This window comes from Phaseolus vulgaris, chromosome 6, assembly GCF_051622355.1.
Source record: "Phaseolus vulgaris cultivar YP4 chromosome 6, ASM5162235v1, whole genome shotgun sequence".
In the NCBI taxonomy this organism is placed as follows: Eukaryota; Viridiplantae; Streptophyta; class Magnoliopsida; order Fabales; family Fabaceae; genus Phaseolus; species Phaseolus vulgaris.
Window position 1 is genome coordinate 23397101 of NC_143503.1, and position 18347 is coordinate 23415447.

Below are 18347 nucleotides of genomic sequence, written 5' to 3' on the forward strand. Positions count from 1 at the left end.
ACTCTCTTTAAATATTAGATATAATATATTTTTAATTACACGTCTCCGAATTTATGTTTATTTTAAAATAAAACTTATTTTTACCAATAAGAATGTTAGTTTATAAAAAAATTTAAGAAGATATAATATTAGTCAAAATATTCATGTTGTTTAAAAATATAATATTATTTAAAAACACTTTATATTTTAAATTTATCAAAATTTATTTATAATATTTTAATTTTGAGAAAAAATTGTATTAACAAACTAATGAAAGTTTAAAAAGTTAGTCGCAATAAAATAATTTAAAATAATTTGATTCGAAGAAGAAGTATAATTTTGAAAATAGTAATTAGTTTTTTTAGAAAAAAAGAAATTCCCGAAGTCATGAAATTTAAAATAAAAACAATCATAAAGTTATACATGAATACGAATTATATATAAATCAGAAGTTGTATTTTTAAGTACGAATCTTTTAATAAAATCATTATTTCAAGAACATTTTGGTAAGTCATTATTACACTATATTGACTGGGAAAGCGAATACATGAGGCGCTACTTGCAGGCAATAGAGTTTAATATTTATATTAAGTTTAGTTTTATATTTATTAAATAAAAGTATATATATATTATTATTCTTATAATAATTTATGACAAATTCTCTTTTCACTTTCATACCAATGAAAATAAGTTTGTTGTAACATTTTTATTTCTCTCTAGTGATATTTTAGAGGACAGTTTCATCATTTAAGCGTGTATAGGACGAAAATATTCAATGTATTTGACATTCTTTAGTATGAAAATAATTTTTTTTAATTTTGTATTTCATTTTTACACTTAACTGATTTTTTTTTGGGTTTTGTGACTTCTAAACAAATTTTAAAAAAGTAATCGAAGAAAAATAAATCATGTAAAAATATCGCAAAATTTATCTCAATTATCGATGTTTGTCATCAGTCACCATCACTTAAAAATGAAAAAAAACTTTACCATACTATCCATAGAAAAATATTGTTAAAATTAATAAAAAAATATGGAGGTACATGAAAATTCCAAGTACGAAACATGCACTTATATAATTTGGCTCTTTTAAAAGTTGAGGAATATTTTAGAGAACAAAACCTTATCATGATTTTAAATTTTAGTTTTTAATAATTATAAATATGATTTTATTTTTAAAAGTTACTTCCTCATTTTAGAGGGTCAAGTCTACTGCAATATTATTTTGTTGATAAAATTATTGATTAGAATTAGGGCAAGTGCTGGAGTGAGAACCACTCATTCACAAATATACCTAACATTTTTAACAATTTGGAGATGTCAAGTTTCTTGTTCATGGTTGGAGATCATTCAAAGTGACCCCATTATAACTTTATCTTCTTCTACAAGTCAGCTACTTAAAAGTAACAAATAAATTTTAATACATTATAAACAATTAATATAATAAAATATTAAAATAATTCTTAGTTATGTTTACGTAAACATATGTCCTTTTAGATGTAAAAGCCCTTTTGTATTAAAAATTAAATATAACTTCTTAAAGGTAACTTGGTTATTCTCTTAGATAGCTTAATTTATTTTCACCACTATCTCCATTCAATGATCGTCGTGCTTTGCAAGAAACACTTTATTTTGTCACTTGTAAAAAATTATAAAATAGAATAAAAAAATATTATGCCATTATCGACAGAAAAAATAATTTCAGGGTATGTCCAAGATGCACTTGTGGATGGCATTGCATTATAATAATCTATAAAGTAGAAAAAGATATATCTCCTTTCCCTTTCATGGAGTAGACAACAAAATCATGAACCAATCAATGCAGATTCAGTTTGATTCATCTCACATTTTGTCATGTTCTTTGCAACCCTTCCCATTTAAGAGGCTTTTCTCAACCATGCAATCTAGTCACACAATCATGAGAGATAAGAAGATAAGCATGATAGTTATTGTGTGTATAAAAGATTGAAATTTTATGATTAATTACATTACGTAATAGTTCATATAAATATAGAAGATGTAACTTTACCTTGAAATTCATCTAATGTAAAAAGATGTAAATAAATATTGGACTAGGGTTAAGTTTATGTTGGACGATGCATAATTTGATGATGTTACCAGCTTCTTTTTTAAACTCGGTTGGTTTTGCCTTAAAATCAAAACTTGGAATAGGCAGAAAAAAATAGTTCAGAACATTTGTACTAAAAATTCAACAAAAATCAGTGTAATCTAACTTATAAGTGAGTTAAACAAGATCATAAACCTAACATTGTGTAAACTAATTTATAAGTGAGTTAGACAAAATCATAAACCTAACTACACGGTTGGTGTTGGAGGAGTGTCTTGGAACAATGGAAATTGATGGTTAAAAACGGTATACATTTGACTATGCAATAGTCATTAAAAGTAAAATACACTTTAGCAAATGTTAAAATCTGTAACATTTGTTTCTCTCATCCAATATATAACATAATACTCACATTCAAACAAATATCGTTGCCTAGACATACAATGAGAAATAAATGAAAAAAATATTTCTATTAAAGTTATAAATAAAATAATTATTGTATGTATTAAAAGTTCCCTAACTTTAGGTACATGAATTGCAATGATATTGTTGTTCTACTTCTTTCGCTTAAAATATTTGTGTCAGTACCAACTAGGAATGACAAAACGGGCCAACTCGGTCCGTTTTGGCCTGACCTGCCATTGGCCCGTCAAAAGCGAGGCAAGATGGGCTGGTCCTCCACTTTTCAATTTTTTTTAATTCTTTTTGTAATTTTTGTTTTGTTTTAGATCTATTTAATTGGTTATGATAATTCATATCACTTTTTTGGATAATAAAAGTACAAGAAAAAATAATAAAATTATATCAAATTTTAATATTCTAATGAAAGAAAATTTAATATTTAACAAAATAAAGTAAATATCAACAATACTTCAATGAATTAAATGATGTATAAAAAATTAATGTAAATAAAGTTTCATATAAAACATTGATCACCACCAATTTTTATTCTATGAGATCCCTCTTTAAAAGTGTCAAAAAAAAAAAGAAGAGTGGAATGGTGGGTTAGGCGGATCAGGCCAATAGAGATTGGCTGGTTTCAAAAAGTGAATCTATCCCATCTAGATGATGATGAGTTGATGCGGGTTCGATCTGTTTTGTCATTCCTAATATCAACTCTGATTACATTAAGGATAGTTAGTCGAAATACAATTATAATTGTCCAATGCAATGAAAATATTAACGCTAAAGTTATCTTTATGATAAACTTTTCATTGTGACTATATTTTATTTTAAGTGAACAAAATCATATATTATATAATCTTTAGATATAAAATTATAGATAATATTCAAGAGAACTTACATTGACCAACAATGAGTTATATAATTAACATAATTTAAAATATATAAGTTAGAAAATTAAAATATATATTGAATGATTGAGTGAAAAATACAAATAAAATAAAATAACCAAATAGAATAAATTTCGAAGTGTCCTGTATTTTATTTCTTTTTATAGAATTAGTGTAAAATGTAAAAACATAGGAATAGTTAAATTTCATTAGTTATAATTACACAAATTCATGAATGCATAATAAAATATAAAATCATTTAAAATTGATCATATTAAACTCTTGTGAGAAATGAGTAGGTAGTTAAATTTATCCCACTATAGTGAGATTTTACTGATCGATTTTCTTGAAAAACTGATGCTGATGACCAAACTTTCTCTGCAGCCTTCAACACGGACGGTGTCTCAGACCAATCAATTTTTGAGTAAATGGTGATGACTATATACTGCCAATGATAGAGCACATATATGCATGCCTCTTTCAATTAAAGGAAAAAAGGAACTTGACAAAGATCTTTGTATATTTATTACTTAGATGCCTATATAAGGAAGAAAAAGAAGACATGATTATGCAGCATATCTCCACCTCTGCATAATATAATAATCATCATCTCTTTTTTCATTCTCATCATCTTCATTATGAACAAGCAAAAAGCCTATGTTGTTCTTATAGCCTTGGAGCTAAGTTGTATGGCAACAAAGTATGGAGTCTCCAACAACAATCCCTTCCAAAGATTAAGTCCAACCATATTGCTTTTCTTCCTTGCTATATTTTCCCATGTTCTTGCATTCACTGCTAACTTGAACCTGCCAAGTACCATCATAACATTCCATGTGTCAGGAGTAGTTGCATGTGAAGCACTGCTTTGGAATCTCCTCACTCACTTCTTCTACTGCTATATCATCATCAACCTACTTCTCTCTCTTTTGGCCTCCTTCTGCTTCTTCAACCACATTGCTAACTTCACTCAGCTTCTCAGGGCAAAACTCTCAAATGCATTTCAGAGGCCAAATATAGAATCTCATGATTCCCAAGTTTAACATTTATAGGTTTCATATATATATATATATATATATATATATATATATATATATATATATATATATATATATTATCAGCAATGGATAGGTTATGTGGTTGTGCTTTCTGCTAATATACCTAGGGTTCTGTGGATATATATTCTGTTCTTTTAATCAGATATAAATAAATTATTTGAGTTTTCTAAAAAATACATGATTTTCATAGTTTAATAGTCAAAAGATTAGATATTACTCTAAAAACATATCTTATAAATAAAACTAAAAAATCTTGATATGAGAGTGTACTACTGAGTGTCTAGTGCATATTCACAAATAACTAATTACTCCTTAAATAAGATTAGGGAGGTGATTGTATCTTTATGGGCTTGGAAAAATCCATAAAAAGACTATAAATAAAAAATATCCCAAAAGAGAAAGTCATAAAAAGACTATAAATAAAAAATATTCCAAAAGAGAAAGGTAATGATTCTATAACCACAATACCTGTAACTGAACATACTCATTGTTTACTTGAGCGTTGAAGTGTCTTTGCAGGTACTCATGGGATGAAGAACCAAAGGATCGTATAACTGAAGGACCACATAACCAAAGAGATTGGAAATCCGACCTTGTTTAATCGTGTTTTGAATAACCATGTAAGAACATTGAATGAAATGGAGAATGAAGTCAATCAACAATTATGTTGAGCTCTACTTCTCATTAATGACCAAAACAAGTATTCATTCTGTTTAAAAGGTAAAACAAACAATAGGTGAAAGGAGATAATATCTCTTTGGTGATTGATCCTAATAATGTCATCTTAACAAATTTAAGGTGGGAACATTAGTGTTGCGTCTTTTAATAATAAAATTGGAACTAAACTTCAAATTCCAAAATGAACAATACCTTAAATACAGTGATTGACTTAATGATATTATTGATATCAGAACACTAAAATATATATATATATATATATATATATATATATTCAACTAATTATAAATTATTGTAAATATTAATTTTATTGACTTTTTGCAGTAAGTTTCTTAAAAATTAAAAGTGTTCATAAACTAGTAAAAAATCAAAAGGAAAATAACTTAAAAAACTAATATATTTTACAAAATCTGTGTATTTAAATTAATTTTATAAAATAAATAATGTACTTTTTTTTTAATTTTTGGGAGACGTTTGTCAGTTAATATGTTGAGTCCGTTTTAAAACGAAAAGTGAGTTGAAACCTAACGGCCAAACTAACCTCTTTTTGTCGTTTTTTTAGCATGATTGTCTTATGTCACATTTTCCATATAAAACCCTAAATACTTTTCTTTTATAGAAAAATAATTATAATAAAACCCAAAAGCAAATACAAAAGGTAAAAGACACAATTAGCCTCTAACAAATTTTAAAATACAAAGCGTTGTCCCTATAAAACCTAAAGACATTACTGCAAACCCTGAGATATTGAAGCTGCTGCATCAAACTTTCGACCGCCGCCGCCGCCGCCACTGCAGGTCGCTTCCACCGCTGCCGGCTTCTCGTCGTCTCCCTCTTTTCATGTATGCTGTTAGCTTTGTTTCACCTTGCGTATATGTATATTGCACTGTTCTAGTTACACCCCATTGACCTAATTTGATTTGGTTGTCAAATTGTTCTGATTGTGAACAGGGAAAACAAAAACAAAAATAAAAATCTGCGATGTTTTCGTAGAAACAGGGTTTGTCCTTCCGTTGAATTTAATAACTCCTTTTATTCTCACAAATTGGCTAAAACCTTGCACAAATCCATGCTTTAAGCTCTATTGGAACGTATTATGAAGTTTTTATCTTTGAATTTGATAAACGATTGTGGAGGAATAGGTTTTTGTTATTCTATATTTTCTTATAAAATTGTGAAGGATTTGAAAAGGAAGTGAAAGTGCTGTATGTTAATGTGTGAGTCCTTAGTTAATAATTGTCCATTCGTATAACGGAGAATAATCCAATCAGTTAATAAGGAGGTTCAGAGCACCTGATCAGTTTTATGTTCTTGCAAAATTTGGCTTTTTTTCTGTTTTGGAATGCTCTGAGCATCATAGCTATGTGAAGTGGCCTGCTGCTGCTATTTTATACTAGGAAATCGCAGCTATTTCAAACAATTTGTGATTGATAATTATGCTGCTCATTAGTCATGTCTAGAACTGAGAAGTAGATTTGGGCTATTTAAATTTTAGTTCTGCGTTATCCTTTTTGTATATTTTAAATCAACTTATTTTGGGTTGCTTTTGGAACAGTTGCAGAATGGTGTCAAATCAGACAGCTTCTACCATGGATATTGAGACTGTCCCATCTGAAGCCAAAATTCTGCCACCAAAGCCAGAGTTTGAGCCTTTGAAGCCTCATGAGATGTCTGAGGGACAGGTTCAGTTCCGCAAGGTGAATGTTCCACCTCATCGTTATACCCCTCTCAAGAAAGCTTGGATGGATATCTATACTCCCATTTATGAGCAGATGAAAATTGATCTCCGTATGAATCTGAAAGGTCGTAGAGTTGAGCTGAAGACAAGGTCTGATACACCTGATATTAGTAACCTGCAAAAATGTGCTGATTTTGTCCATGCTTTCATGCTGGGTTTTGAAGTCATAGATGCGATCGCTCTTCTGCGTCTGGATGAGCTCTACATTGAGTCCTTTGAGATCAAGGATGTTAAAACACTTAGAGGCGATCACTTGTCTCGTGCTATTGGAAGGTTATCTGGCAAAGGTGGTAAAACAAAGTTTGCAATTGAGAACGCGTCAAAGACAAGAATCGTGATTGCTGACACCAAAATTCACATATTGGGATCTTTTGCCAACATAAAGATTGCCAGAGATTCTCTTTGTAGCCTGATTCTAGGATCACCAGCAGGAAAGGTGTATTCAAAACTAAGAGCGGTTACTGCTAGATTGGCAGAAAGGTTTTGATCTTCTCTTAGTCATGCCATTATAGGATTATTTTTTTTGTTCCCTTGGACTATAACTATCTAGTATGTTGAGTATGATATTGTGAGGAGTTGCTTCATTCAGTTCCGCTATCCAAGTCCAAATCAATCAATGTTATGAGTGTGAAGCATGACTGTGTAAGTGAAGTTTTGGCCGTGATCATGAATACATTGATACAAATTAGTGTTATTTATGAATGTTTACTGATTGATTGTTACAGAAAGTTCTGTTAACTTGTGTACCGAGTTCGTTATCTACAATAGATGATAAATCGTTTTTGTATTTGTATGAGTATATGTTACCTTCTTGAAATGACTCTTTTAGTCTCTATTTCTTTAAATTGACTCTGATAAGAGAAAAAATCAATGATAAATAGGTTATTTCTTATTCGTTTTATCATGTGAATTACATAAACCAAAATACTAGTTAACCATCAAATTCTATCATTAATAATCAAAATTGAAACACGGGCTATGAATGTTTACGTGAATATGTGACCTTAAAAACCTTTTAATTTTAATCATGAATACATAGGTACATGATCCAAATTTTCTTTTCAATTATAAATATACAAAACTAGTGTGTATACAAATGCCTGTATGTGGGAGTTTAGGGGTTATCTCTGCTTAAAGTTCAAAATGTAAGATCATTTTCAACGTCTTTAATGAAAGTGAAAATGGAAAAGCATAAATTTATTAACTAGTTGGTTTAAGATGAAAGATTCTACTAATTAACAAAAATTGATTACAAATGACAAACTACTCCTAATTAATCTTTTCAATCTTCTCATAATGTCATGAATTCAATTCTTTTTTTCTTGCACTTCTATAAAATATTTCAGGAATGTTACTCTTGTATAAAGGAGACATAATTTAAGCTTCTTCACAAATGAGTCACAAACCTATAAAATATGCTTTAGGAATGTTACTTTTGTATTAAGGATACATAGTATATAAAATATGCTATAAAGGATACATAGTTTAAGCTTTTTCAGAAACAAGTTACTTTACAATCTATTATAATTATACGATACAAAAGACAATGTAAATATTTATACAAAAGAAAATATAAAGAATATGTAAAGATTGTTATATTTTCTCACAAAACTTTCTTCATTTGTATAGCTTACTTAAGTATAATCGTTGTTTGAACAATATATATTTCTTTACAAATTTTCATATATAATTTTTACGATATCTAGTGCATAATTACCTGATTTGTATTATTTATTGTAATTGTGTTTTCTTATAGAAGGTTGATTTTTTTCGAAGTTAGAATTGTATAAACACGAAAATAATTTGTAATATATAAATAATCGTTTGTTTCATTCTATTCTATTAGTCTAAGCTCTGTGATTGACTTTGTATACTTTCTTTGTATACGTAAAGCATATATAATTGTTGAATTTATTAGACTTTATATATAAAAAAACACATGAATATTTTTCAACCATTTATATTTATTATATATAAAGAGGATTCTTCTTTATAACCGTTTTTTATATATATAATTTGTTCTGATTCTACCTTTATTTAATATATCTCATTTAAATTTTATTAGTATAATGAAGCATTTTGTCATTTCATATGAATTACTTAAAAAAAATTATTTTTTATTTTTTTAAATTAATGTTATGGGACAATTTTTATATGCAAATTAATTCTCTACTATTTTCTTAATTCCTTATTTTAAAGCAACAAGAGAAAAAGAGAGAGAGAGTACTCTCACCTTACTTCATTCTCACATTAAATAACATTAATTTCGAATCACTCCCTCCACTCTATTTTAAACAACTTTATCCTTTGGTAAAACCATCATTCTTTTTGTATTTATCATAAATTGAATCATAACCTTAACGTGAACATCATCACACTCTTCGATCCCAAAATCATGACTCAACCCCATAAAACTGACTCATGGGGTGAGGTTTGCACCGACTTATATACAATAAAAGGTTCTAATATCTAGTCGATGTGGAATCTCCAACAACATGCTAAAAAAATTGAGTTTTTCTTCTTTTGTCTAGAATAATTTTTTGAAATGGGTTCATCTTGATTTGATGAGAAAATAACATACAACCGTGTAATACTTTTAAGTTCTCCACTTGATAAATATAATGATATTGTCACTGCACTGACACTCTCTAATTATCCCCGTGTAATCATCTTAATCATGAAATAAATAAACTCATGGCCATGGCTATTATCCAAAGTATTATGAAGAATACTACTTGCATATCTATTGTTACTTTGCCTTCAACTCAAAATAATAAAATTGTTTCTATGTAACAATGTTCATTATGCCTTTGTAGGTTGAAATTTTATTTTGAATTAATAAAAGGGCTTATAATGGATTTTGATGAAACAATTGTGAACGAGGTGTGCCTGAGAGTATTGTTATAATATTTTGGAATTTTGTTTTTAAGGATAAGATTGTTCTATATTACATGTTATATTAAATTATTTATTTAATGTTTCTAAATATTGAAGTGATATATGGTATGAATTAGAGTGTCAAGAATATATTGAAGTTGAAGTGATTGCAAACACATCAAGAAGAAAAAATCAGATTGGCATTTTGGTTGAGTTGGAATTGAGAGAGCAATTTGAGATTGCAAAAGTGGGTGAATGTGCAATGGTGCAAAGAAATCAATGAAGCATAAGAAAATGCATATGGGTCCATGCAGGAAGAGATGTTTCACGCAAATGAAGTGGTTAGGGTTCAATCAAACATATAATACTAAATCCTTTGGTACATATACCACATATCCTCCCTGAAGATTGAAGTCAATCTTACCTCAGAATTTCATGACCTCCTACACTTGTGGTAGTCACCTAAATTGGAGAAAATATTCAATTCCATTGCTAAATTTTGATCTTAAAGACTCTTTTAATAGTAAAAGTTAAGTGTCATTTACTTTAGGCAAAAAATTATGATGTAATATAATCACCTAACAATATAATATATCATATACTGGTATGCAGTAACCTTTTTTCATTATAATGTTCATTCATGAATATAATCCATGTGAAGTGTTTATTATGCAAAACTTTCATTCAAATTCTTGGAGTAAATAACTAAGTTAATTTACTTTTCATTTTAGCTTTCCAGTAAAAGTCATTATTTTTATGATCCAAGAAATATTTTTCTATTTATGATCTAAGATTTTAAATTTTATTATGTGTAAATATATTCAGTAAGTCCTATTATACCTAGATCTTAAACTTATATTATTTATATATAACCTAAAATTTAGGAATTTCAAAAACTTTTTGAATTATAATCTTGACATGTGTCCAAAATCAAAGTATTGTGTAAAAAATTAAACTAAATAAACTATAAATTATATATCATCATCATTCATGAAAATGATTGACTTATAAATAGATAATTTCATCATCATTCGAAATAAGTTGTTGCATAAAATGATGAAAATTACAATGACACCAAGCATGATGTTGCAAGAACAACAATAAACTATATATTTTGAAATTTTGTGTAGTGTGCAGAAAGTTGCTACTAGGTCTCCACATATTTTAACATAAGTCACCACTTATATTTACTGAGATTAGAGAACTTAACTTTCACTAAGGTCACTTTTTTCTGGTACTACAGCTTTTGCTTGTTGTTTTGACGAACTGAATTTCTGAATCAATTGTTTCCTGAGATAAATTCATTCCCCCTTTGTTTTGTGGTTTGAACTACCAGTTTTGGAAAGTAAGAATGAAAATATTTATGGAATCTCTTGACAAAGGAGTTTGGGATGCAATTGAAAATGGTCCTTTTGTCCCAAAGTTTGAAAAGGATGGTTCTGTCATTGAGAAACCATGGTCTCAATGGACTGATGCAGAAAGAAAAAAGGCCAAATTCGATTGCATTGCCAAAAATATTATAACCTCTGCTTTAAATTCTGATGATTTTTTCAAGGTCTCGCAATGCAAATCATCAAAAGAAATGTGAGACACTTTGGAAGTCACTCATGAAGGAACAAATGAGGTGAAAAGAGCTAGAAAGCATGCTCTTATCCAAGAATATGAGATGTTTAGAATGCTTAAAGGAGAAACAATTGCTGAGGTGCATAAAAGATTTACGCACATCATCAATCACCTTATGAGCCTTGACAAGACCTTTGATAAAGAAGAGCTGAACATCAAGATCTTGAAATGTCTTGATAGAGCATGGCAACCAAAGGTAACTGCTATTTCCGAATCTAAAGATCTTACATCATTAAGTGTTGCTTCTTTGTTTAGAAAGCTTAGGGAACATGAGCTAGAGATGAATAGACTCAATGTTCAAGAGAGTGAAGATAAGCACACAAGGAGCATAGCCTTGAAAGCATCCAAGCACAAGGGAAAGCAAGATTCCAGTGATGATAGTGATGAGGAAAACCTTAGCTTGCTGTCAAGAAAATTCAGCAAATTCCTAAAGAGAAACCGCAACAAAGACAACAACAAGGATATGTATGGAAACAAGAAACCCAATGATTTCAATTTAAATAACTATACTTGTTTTGGTTGTTGTGAGCAAGGTCATATAAAGGCAAATTGTCCAAACAAGAGCAAAGAGAAAAAAGACTAGCTACAAGGAGAAGAAAGGCAAGACAAAAAGAGCCTACATAGCTTGGGATGAAAATGAGGTGTCATCATCAAGTTCTTCATCAAGTGAAGATGAAAAAGCAAACATATGTTTGGTAGTTGAAAATGATAATGAATCTTGCAGCTCAAGTGAGGTAAGTTCATGTGCTTCCTTAAATGAACAAAATTACAGTGAATTACTTGAAGCTTTTCAAGAAACACATGACGAAACTAATAGATTGGTTCTTTCAAACAACCGATTGAAAGATTTTAACAGTTGGCTTGAAAAGAGAGTTAAATCACTTGAAGAGGATTTGGAAAAAGCAAAAAGTGATTTTGAAAAATTGGAAGATCATTTCAAAAATGCCTCTTGCAAGTGTGATACTCTCATTTACGAAAATTGTGAAAATCTTGAGAAAAAGGTTCACTATCTTGTTGAAACTGTGGACAAGCTTTCAAAGGGGAAATCAAACTTTGAGAATGTTTTGGCATCTCAAAGTCGTGTTTTTGGAAAGGCTGGTTTAGGCTTAAATCCACAGAACAAGCAAGATAAGTTTTCAAAAAGTTTTTCAAGAAAATCAGAAAAACAACCGATTGTTAAGACGAAACAATCGGTTGTTACATGCTTTTATTGCATGAAGAAAGGCCACTCTGTTAGGTTCTGTAAAATAAGGAAATATTATGTTCCAAGAGGTTTTATGAAATGGATTCCTAGGGGTTGTGAAGATTCTAATTGCAAAGAAAAGTCAAACGGACCCAAATCTTGCAACTTGAAATCTTTTATGCAGGAAAACAAAAGAAAAAGGAGAGACTGAGTCATCTGATCAAGTTCTTGAAGAAAAAGACAATCATTGAAGCTGAATCAATGCTATGCAAAAGACCTCAACAGTGAAAAGAGGATTCTTGATCATAAAGCACATGGCTCATTGAAGAATTAACATAAGGATAAGACTTTCCTTTATTTGTTCTTAATTTTTGTTTCAAAGTTTTTTTTTCTCATGGTTAAACAATCCTTTTATGATCAATATCATCTGCTTTGAACTCCTTCTGCTCATGGTTAAAATTCAAAAACAGTTTTTAACTGCTGCAAAAAAACAACCGATTGTTTTGTGTTTAACAACACTATAAAGAAATTGTTTTAATTGCTATTCTGAATTTCTACCCGTTGCAGATCAATTCAAAAGAGAGAATCTTGGTCAAAGAATTTGTGTTGAAAGCTGATTATGTTCAGAGAGGAGTTACAACAGTCATAAAGGAAAATATTCCAAAATCTTGGAAATTCAAGAGCCTTAATGACTAGTCAAAGATCACATGTGAAGACCATGTGATTCTCAGCTTTTTCTGACATTTTCTGTGCAGAGCAGAGTCAAGTCCTCTCTCTTTGAAAATCAGGTACCCATTGAATGAAATTAAATTCAAATTGATTCTTTTTCTGCTATAAAATCTGGTGCAGATTTCTTCCACAAGAACAACCAATTGCAACATCTCTTGCAATATCGCTTGCAACATCTCTTGCAAAAATCTGTGAAGTGAGTTCTACTTTGTTTTCATCTCTGCCATCATGGAATCAACTCCTCCCACCTCAAAGAGAGTCAAAACCAGGGCTGTAAGGTCTGGAGGAAGGCTAGAAGGCTGGTTTTTTGGAGACAATGATCTTATTGAGAAGTATAGGTATGAAACAAGTATCAAAACGATAAACAACCCTAAGGTTGTATGCTTTGATTGGCTGAAAAGTCAAAAGCTTGATAATGTGAGAAGGCTGCTCAAGGATCAAACTCTCAGAAAGTTCTTGGAGATGAAGGGAAACATATATCCAGATTTGGTGAGGGTGTTCTACACAAACCTAAAGTTTGATGGAAACAATCTAGTTTCTCATGTGAAGGGTGTAGAAATGAAGATAACTCATGAAGTATGGACTGCTGTTCCTAGTCTCAAGTTCTCTGGTCTTAGAATCAACAAGGGAAACCTTGGAGTGGTGGAGGATTTTAACAAAATCCAATTCTACAAAAGTTGCTTGAAGAATAAACATGCTCAAGTTAGTACATGCTCGGTTGGAGGTTTGAAGCTTGATGAGAGATTGCTTGCTCTCATTGTAACTTGGATTCTAACTCCAAGGAGGAGTAATCATTTTGTGCTAACTGAAGAAGATCTGGTTTTTATCTTCTGCATCACCAAGAAAATCAAGATCAATTGGATTCATATCATCAAAGAACACATGCAAAAAGCCATGAGGTTAGGTGATTATCATTATCCATATGTTGTTTTGATATCTAAATTTCTACTCTATTTTGAAGTTAACCTTGAAGATGAAACTTCTGAGTTGGTCAAGTCAACTCAAGAGTTGAACAATGGATCACTCAGCAAGATGGGTTTTACAAAAGTAGGTGGAAAATGGATAAGCAAGGATGGTGATCATGGTGCCTCATCTAGTGGTGCTGCTAATCTTGAACAAGATGAACTTGCTGATATGGATGTTCAAAATGAAGATCAACCTGAAGATTATCAAGATGCTGGACCTAGTGCTGGTGCTAGAGATCAGGAAGATGGAATGCCAACCATGTCTTCTTTTGAAACATACATGATCAATAGGCTTGATACTTTTGGGGAGAATCAAAGGAATCTTCATGATCTGTGTGTTAGCAACTTCCAGAACATTGATAACAAATTCAACAACATGGATGCAAGATTCAGGACTCTGGATGAACAGATTGAAGCTGTTCAGAATCAAATTTTTGATCTTCAATTTGCTGATGAAGAAGAGTGAAGGAAAAACAACCGATGGGTTATCGGAACAATCGATTGTTTTCTTGCTGTTATCTTTGGTTTTTTAAATTTCTTTCTTTCTGCTGTTGCTGCTTTAATTCTGATGTAATCCAAACAATATCTTGTTTTATCTCTTATCTTTGTCTATTTGTGAAGACAAATAGGGGGAGATATATGTTGTGTTTAAGTTTTTGTTTTTATTTGTTAAAACAGTTTGGGATATGTAATATTTTTTTTCTGATATTTAGCTCTGAAGTTTATTACTGTTTATCTGTGCCTAACAAAATATGAGAAGTTCTATGTTTTGTTCAAAGTTCTATTGCAGGTACTGCTTCAGATTTAATCAGGTACAACACAAGCATCAGGGATTTGTCTTCATCAAATAGGGGGAGATTGTTGAACCAAGTGGTGTTCAAGCTTTGAAGAATCCAAGTCCTCTGTTGTGCTTGATGTTGTTGTGCTGATTTAGCTTTGTTCTGGAGTAGTTTATATGTTGTAATCCACCCTTTGATTAAATCTAAAGCATTAGCATTCTCAATCTTTGTGAAAGTAAAATGTTTTCAAACTAAGTTAAAACAACCGATTGTTTTGTCGAAACAACTGATTGTTTGTACTTAGGTGTTTTGAGAAAAAGATTGAAAACTGTTTTTAAAATGGTTGAACTGTTAAGTACCAAAACAACCGATTGATTCGAGGAAACAACCGATTGTTTGTTTTGGGACCATAACTGAAAAACTGTTTTATCTTTGACTGAGCTTTAAATATTTTAACTACTTACGCTTCAGTCATTAAATGTTTTGACCAATCTTTTAATGCAATTTAAGAGTTTGTTAAGATTTGATAATAAACTACATCTTTGAATATATTCAGAAAAATAGATTTGCAAATTAAGAATCTTTGACAAGTTTTTGCTAAGAGTTTTTTTTTGAGTTTTTCAAGGAGCTGAGATTGCTAAGAGTTTGTGATTGATCAAAGTGTATGGAATAGGATTCTACTTGTATTGATTTCAGATTATCTTCTGTAACAAGTGTAATCCTTGTACTCTATTGAACAAGTATTCATTTCTGTGTTTGCTGAGATTGGCCGTGTGTTCTTGAGGGGTTCAAGATCAACAATCTTAGTGTTGGTGTGTTGGCCAAGGAGAGTGTGTTTCTTGAGGTGTTCAAGGTCATTCTCTAGGTTGTTGTGTAAGTGATCAAGGTGTGATTGCTTAGTGGATTTCCTCAGGGTTCTGAGAAGACTGGATGTAGCTCTGGGTTTGGAGTGAACCAGTATAAACAACTGTGTACAATCTCTCTATCTCTAACTCTTTAAATTCAGTTTATTTTGTTGTTTGCTGGTATAAACAACCGATTGTTTTTTCTGGTACTACAGCTTTTGCTTGCTGTTTTGGCGAACTGAATTTCTGAATCAATTGTTTCCTGAGATAAATTCATTCCTGTTTTAAAATTTTGCGAAAACTATCTTTAAACAATTCACCCCCCTCTAGTTTAAAGCCATCTTTTCTAACAAAATCGTCTAATCTTAGTGTCAATGTAGTTAGTCAGACTAAGTGGTGATCTGTGTAGAAATAAATGGTGACCTACTACCAATTTTCTGCACAGTTAAGTAATTTTAGAATTTTTGAGTTGTGTTGTCCTTGTGTGGGGTGGTGCAATGCATGAGGTGTGTGTAAAGTTATCTAGTCAAGGAAACAAAGGTTAAGTTCTATAATCTCACTGCTAATATAGTTAGTTAGTCGCAATCAAATTAAGTGGTGAATTTTGTATGAACAATTTAGCATTGTGTTCTTCTTGTGTAGGGTGGTGCATGAGGTGTGTGCAAAGTGATTTTACTAAAGGACACTAAGGTATGATTATCTAAACTTAATGTCAATGTTGTCTAGTAGTTTTTTACCATTTAATTAACTTCTTATTTTGATCCAAACTCAATTGGTTCTTTATCTTTTTTGAAAATATGGGTTTTCTAAAAGTTGTGAAATTTCAATCTGTTGAAATGTCAAAACAACCTATTGTTTAACTCTTAGTGTTTTCAAATTGATTTGGAAAAGTTTTGCTTAATTTTGTCTTTGTTGTCAACAAAAACAATCGGTTATTTCGATAAAGCAACTGGTTGTTTTTATGAAATCCTTAACATAAAATTTATTTCAATTTGTTGTTTTGGAAAACAACTTGTTGTTTTTATAACAAAATTTTGTTTTGTGTTTTAGACTGTTTTAAATGCTTCCAACTGCCTTTGGTTTTTGATATAACAACTTTGATCACTTGATTGAGTTTATATAAAGGTTGTTTGATATTTTTTTTCAAGTCACTAAGAAAGATAGTTTATCAAAAACGTTTTTCAAGAGATCAAGAATTTTGGATCATCACTCGTGTGTGGAATGAGATTGGGTGTTTGTGTACTTTTGTAATATAGCTTTGTAAAGCTCAGGTGTATTTTAATCTCTTCTATTTGGACACTATATTTTTTGTATTTATGTGTAAGGTAGTTTCAGAAAAGGTTTTTGAAAACTTTGATGTTGCCAAAAAGTGGTGTGTGTTCTTGAGGGGTTCAAGAACATCACTTTTGGTGTGGGTTTTGTAATTTAAGTTTGATTACATACTGAATTCTCAGTGATTATCTGAGGACTGGATGTAGCTCTTGGTTAAAAATGAACCAGTGTACACCTCTTGTGTGATTCTCTCTATAGGTTCTCTTATACATTGTCTTTAACATTGTTTTATATTTTGTTGGTATAAACAACCGGCTGTATCGAGAAAACAACTGGTTGATTTTCTATAAAGAACCTTAAAACCGAAATTTTAATAAGTTGAACAGAAAATCAATTGGTTGATTTTCATCACTTTTCACTCTACATCCAATCTTTGCAAAAATCTTGTGAAAACAATTCACCCCGCTGCTCCGCCCCGACCCCCTCTTGTTTAGAACATTAATTCTAACAATTGGTATCACGAGCTGAGTTCTTAAAAGTTACTCAAGTTTTGATCCTAAAATCTTTTTGAAAATAACTAAAAAACTACCATTTAGGGAGGGTGCTTCTATATACATACCACCTTTGTTTTGTGGGTTGAACTATCAATTATTGAAGGTTAGAATGAAATTTTTTGTTGAATCAATTAATAGAAGAATCTGGGATGCTATCACAAATGGTCCTTTTATACCTAAGCTTGAAAAATATGATGTTTTTATTGAAAAACCTTGGTCCTAACACCATCCAAGTGGATCAAATGATGTTGCTTAGAGCTCTTCAAATTTGAGAGGCAACAAATTATTAGACCCTATTTTGCACCGATTTCGCGAAGATGGTGTTAAAGAAGAAGACATGCCAATGAAGTTAGGCCTTCCCTCCAGTGATCACCAAAGATAAAAACCCTTCTTCATTCGTGCAACTACTCCCAACACCTTCTACGTGGATCAAATGATGTCGCTTAATGCCCTTAAAATTTGAGAGCAAAAAAATTGGACCCTATTTAGCACCGATTCCACGAAGTTGGTGTTGAAGGAAAAGCTCGCCAATGAAGCGAAGCCTCTCCACGGATGGTCACAACCCTTCTCATCCGTGCGGCTACTCTCGCAAGACCATCTACGCGGATCTATTGATGTTGTCTAGTGCCTTTCAAATTCGAGAGGCAAAAAAATTGGACCCTATTTGGCATCGATTCCGCGAAGGTGGTGTTGAAGGAGAAACCACACAA

The 18347-nt window shown here is 30.9% G+C and overlaps 1 protein-coding gene across 1 annotated transcript; it reads left to right on the forward strand.

The window, feature by feature from the left end:
• The first annotated feature begins 5783 nt into the window (after positions 1-5783).
• On the forward strand, positions 5784-7538 carry LOC137831394 (uncharacterized). The gene is made up of 2 exons (XM_068639058.2): positions 5784-5914; positions 6628-7538. Exon 2 carries the CDS (start codon positions 6635-6637, stop codon positions 7295-7297), a length of 663 nt encoding a protein of 220 aa, XP_068495159.1. The 5' UTR covers positions 5784-5914; positions 6628-6634; the 3' UTR covers positions 7298-7538.
• The last annotated feature ends 10809 nt before the right edge of the window (positions 7539-18347 follow it).

Coding starts and splice junctions, on each gene's coding strand:
- LOC137831394 (XM_068639058.2), top strand. CDS start 6,635: ATGGTGTCAAATCAGACAGCTTCTACCATGGATATTGAGACTGTCCCA.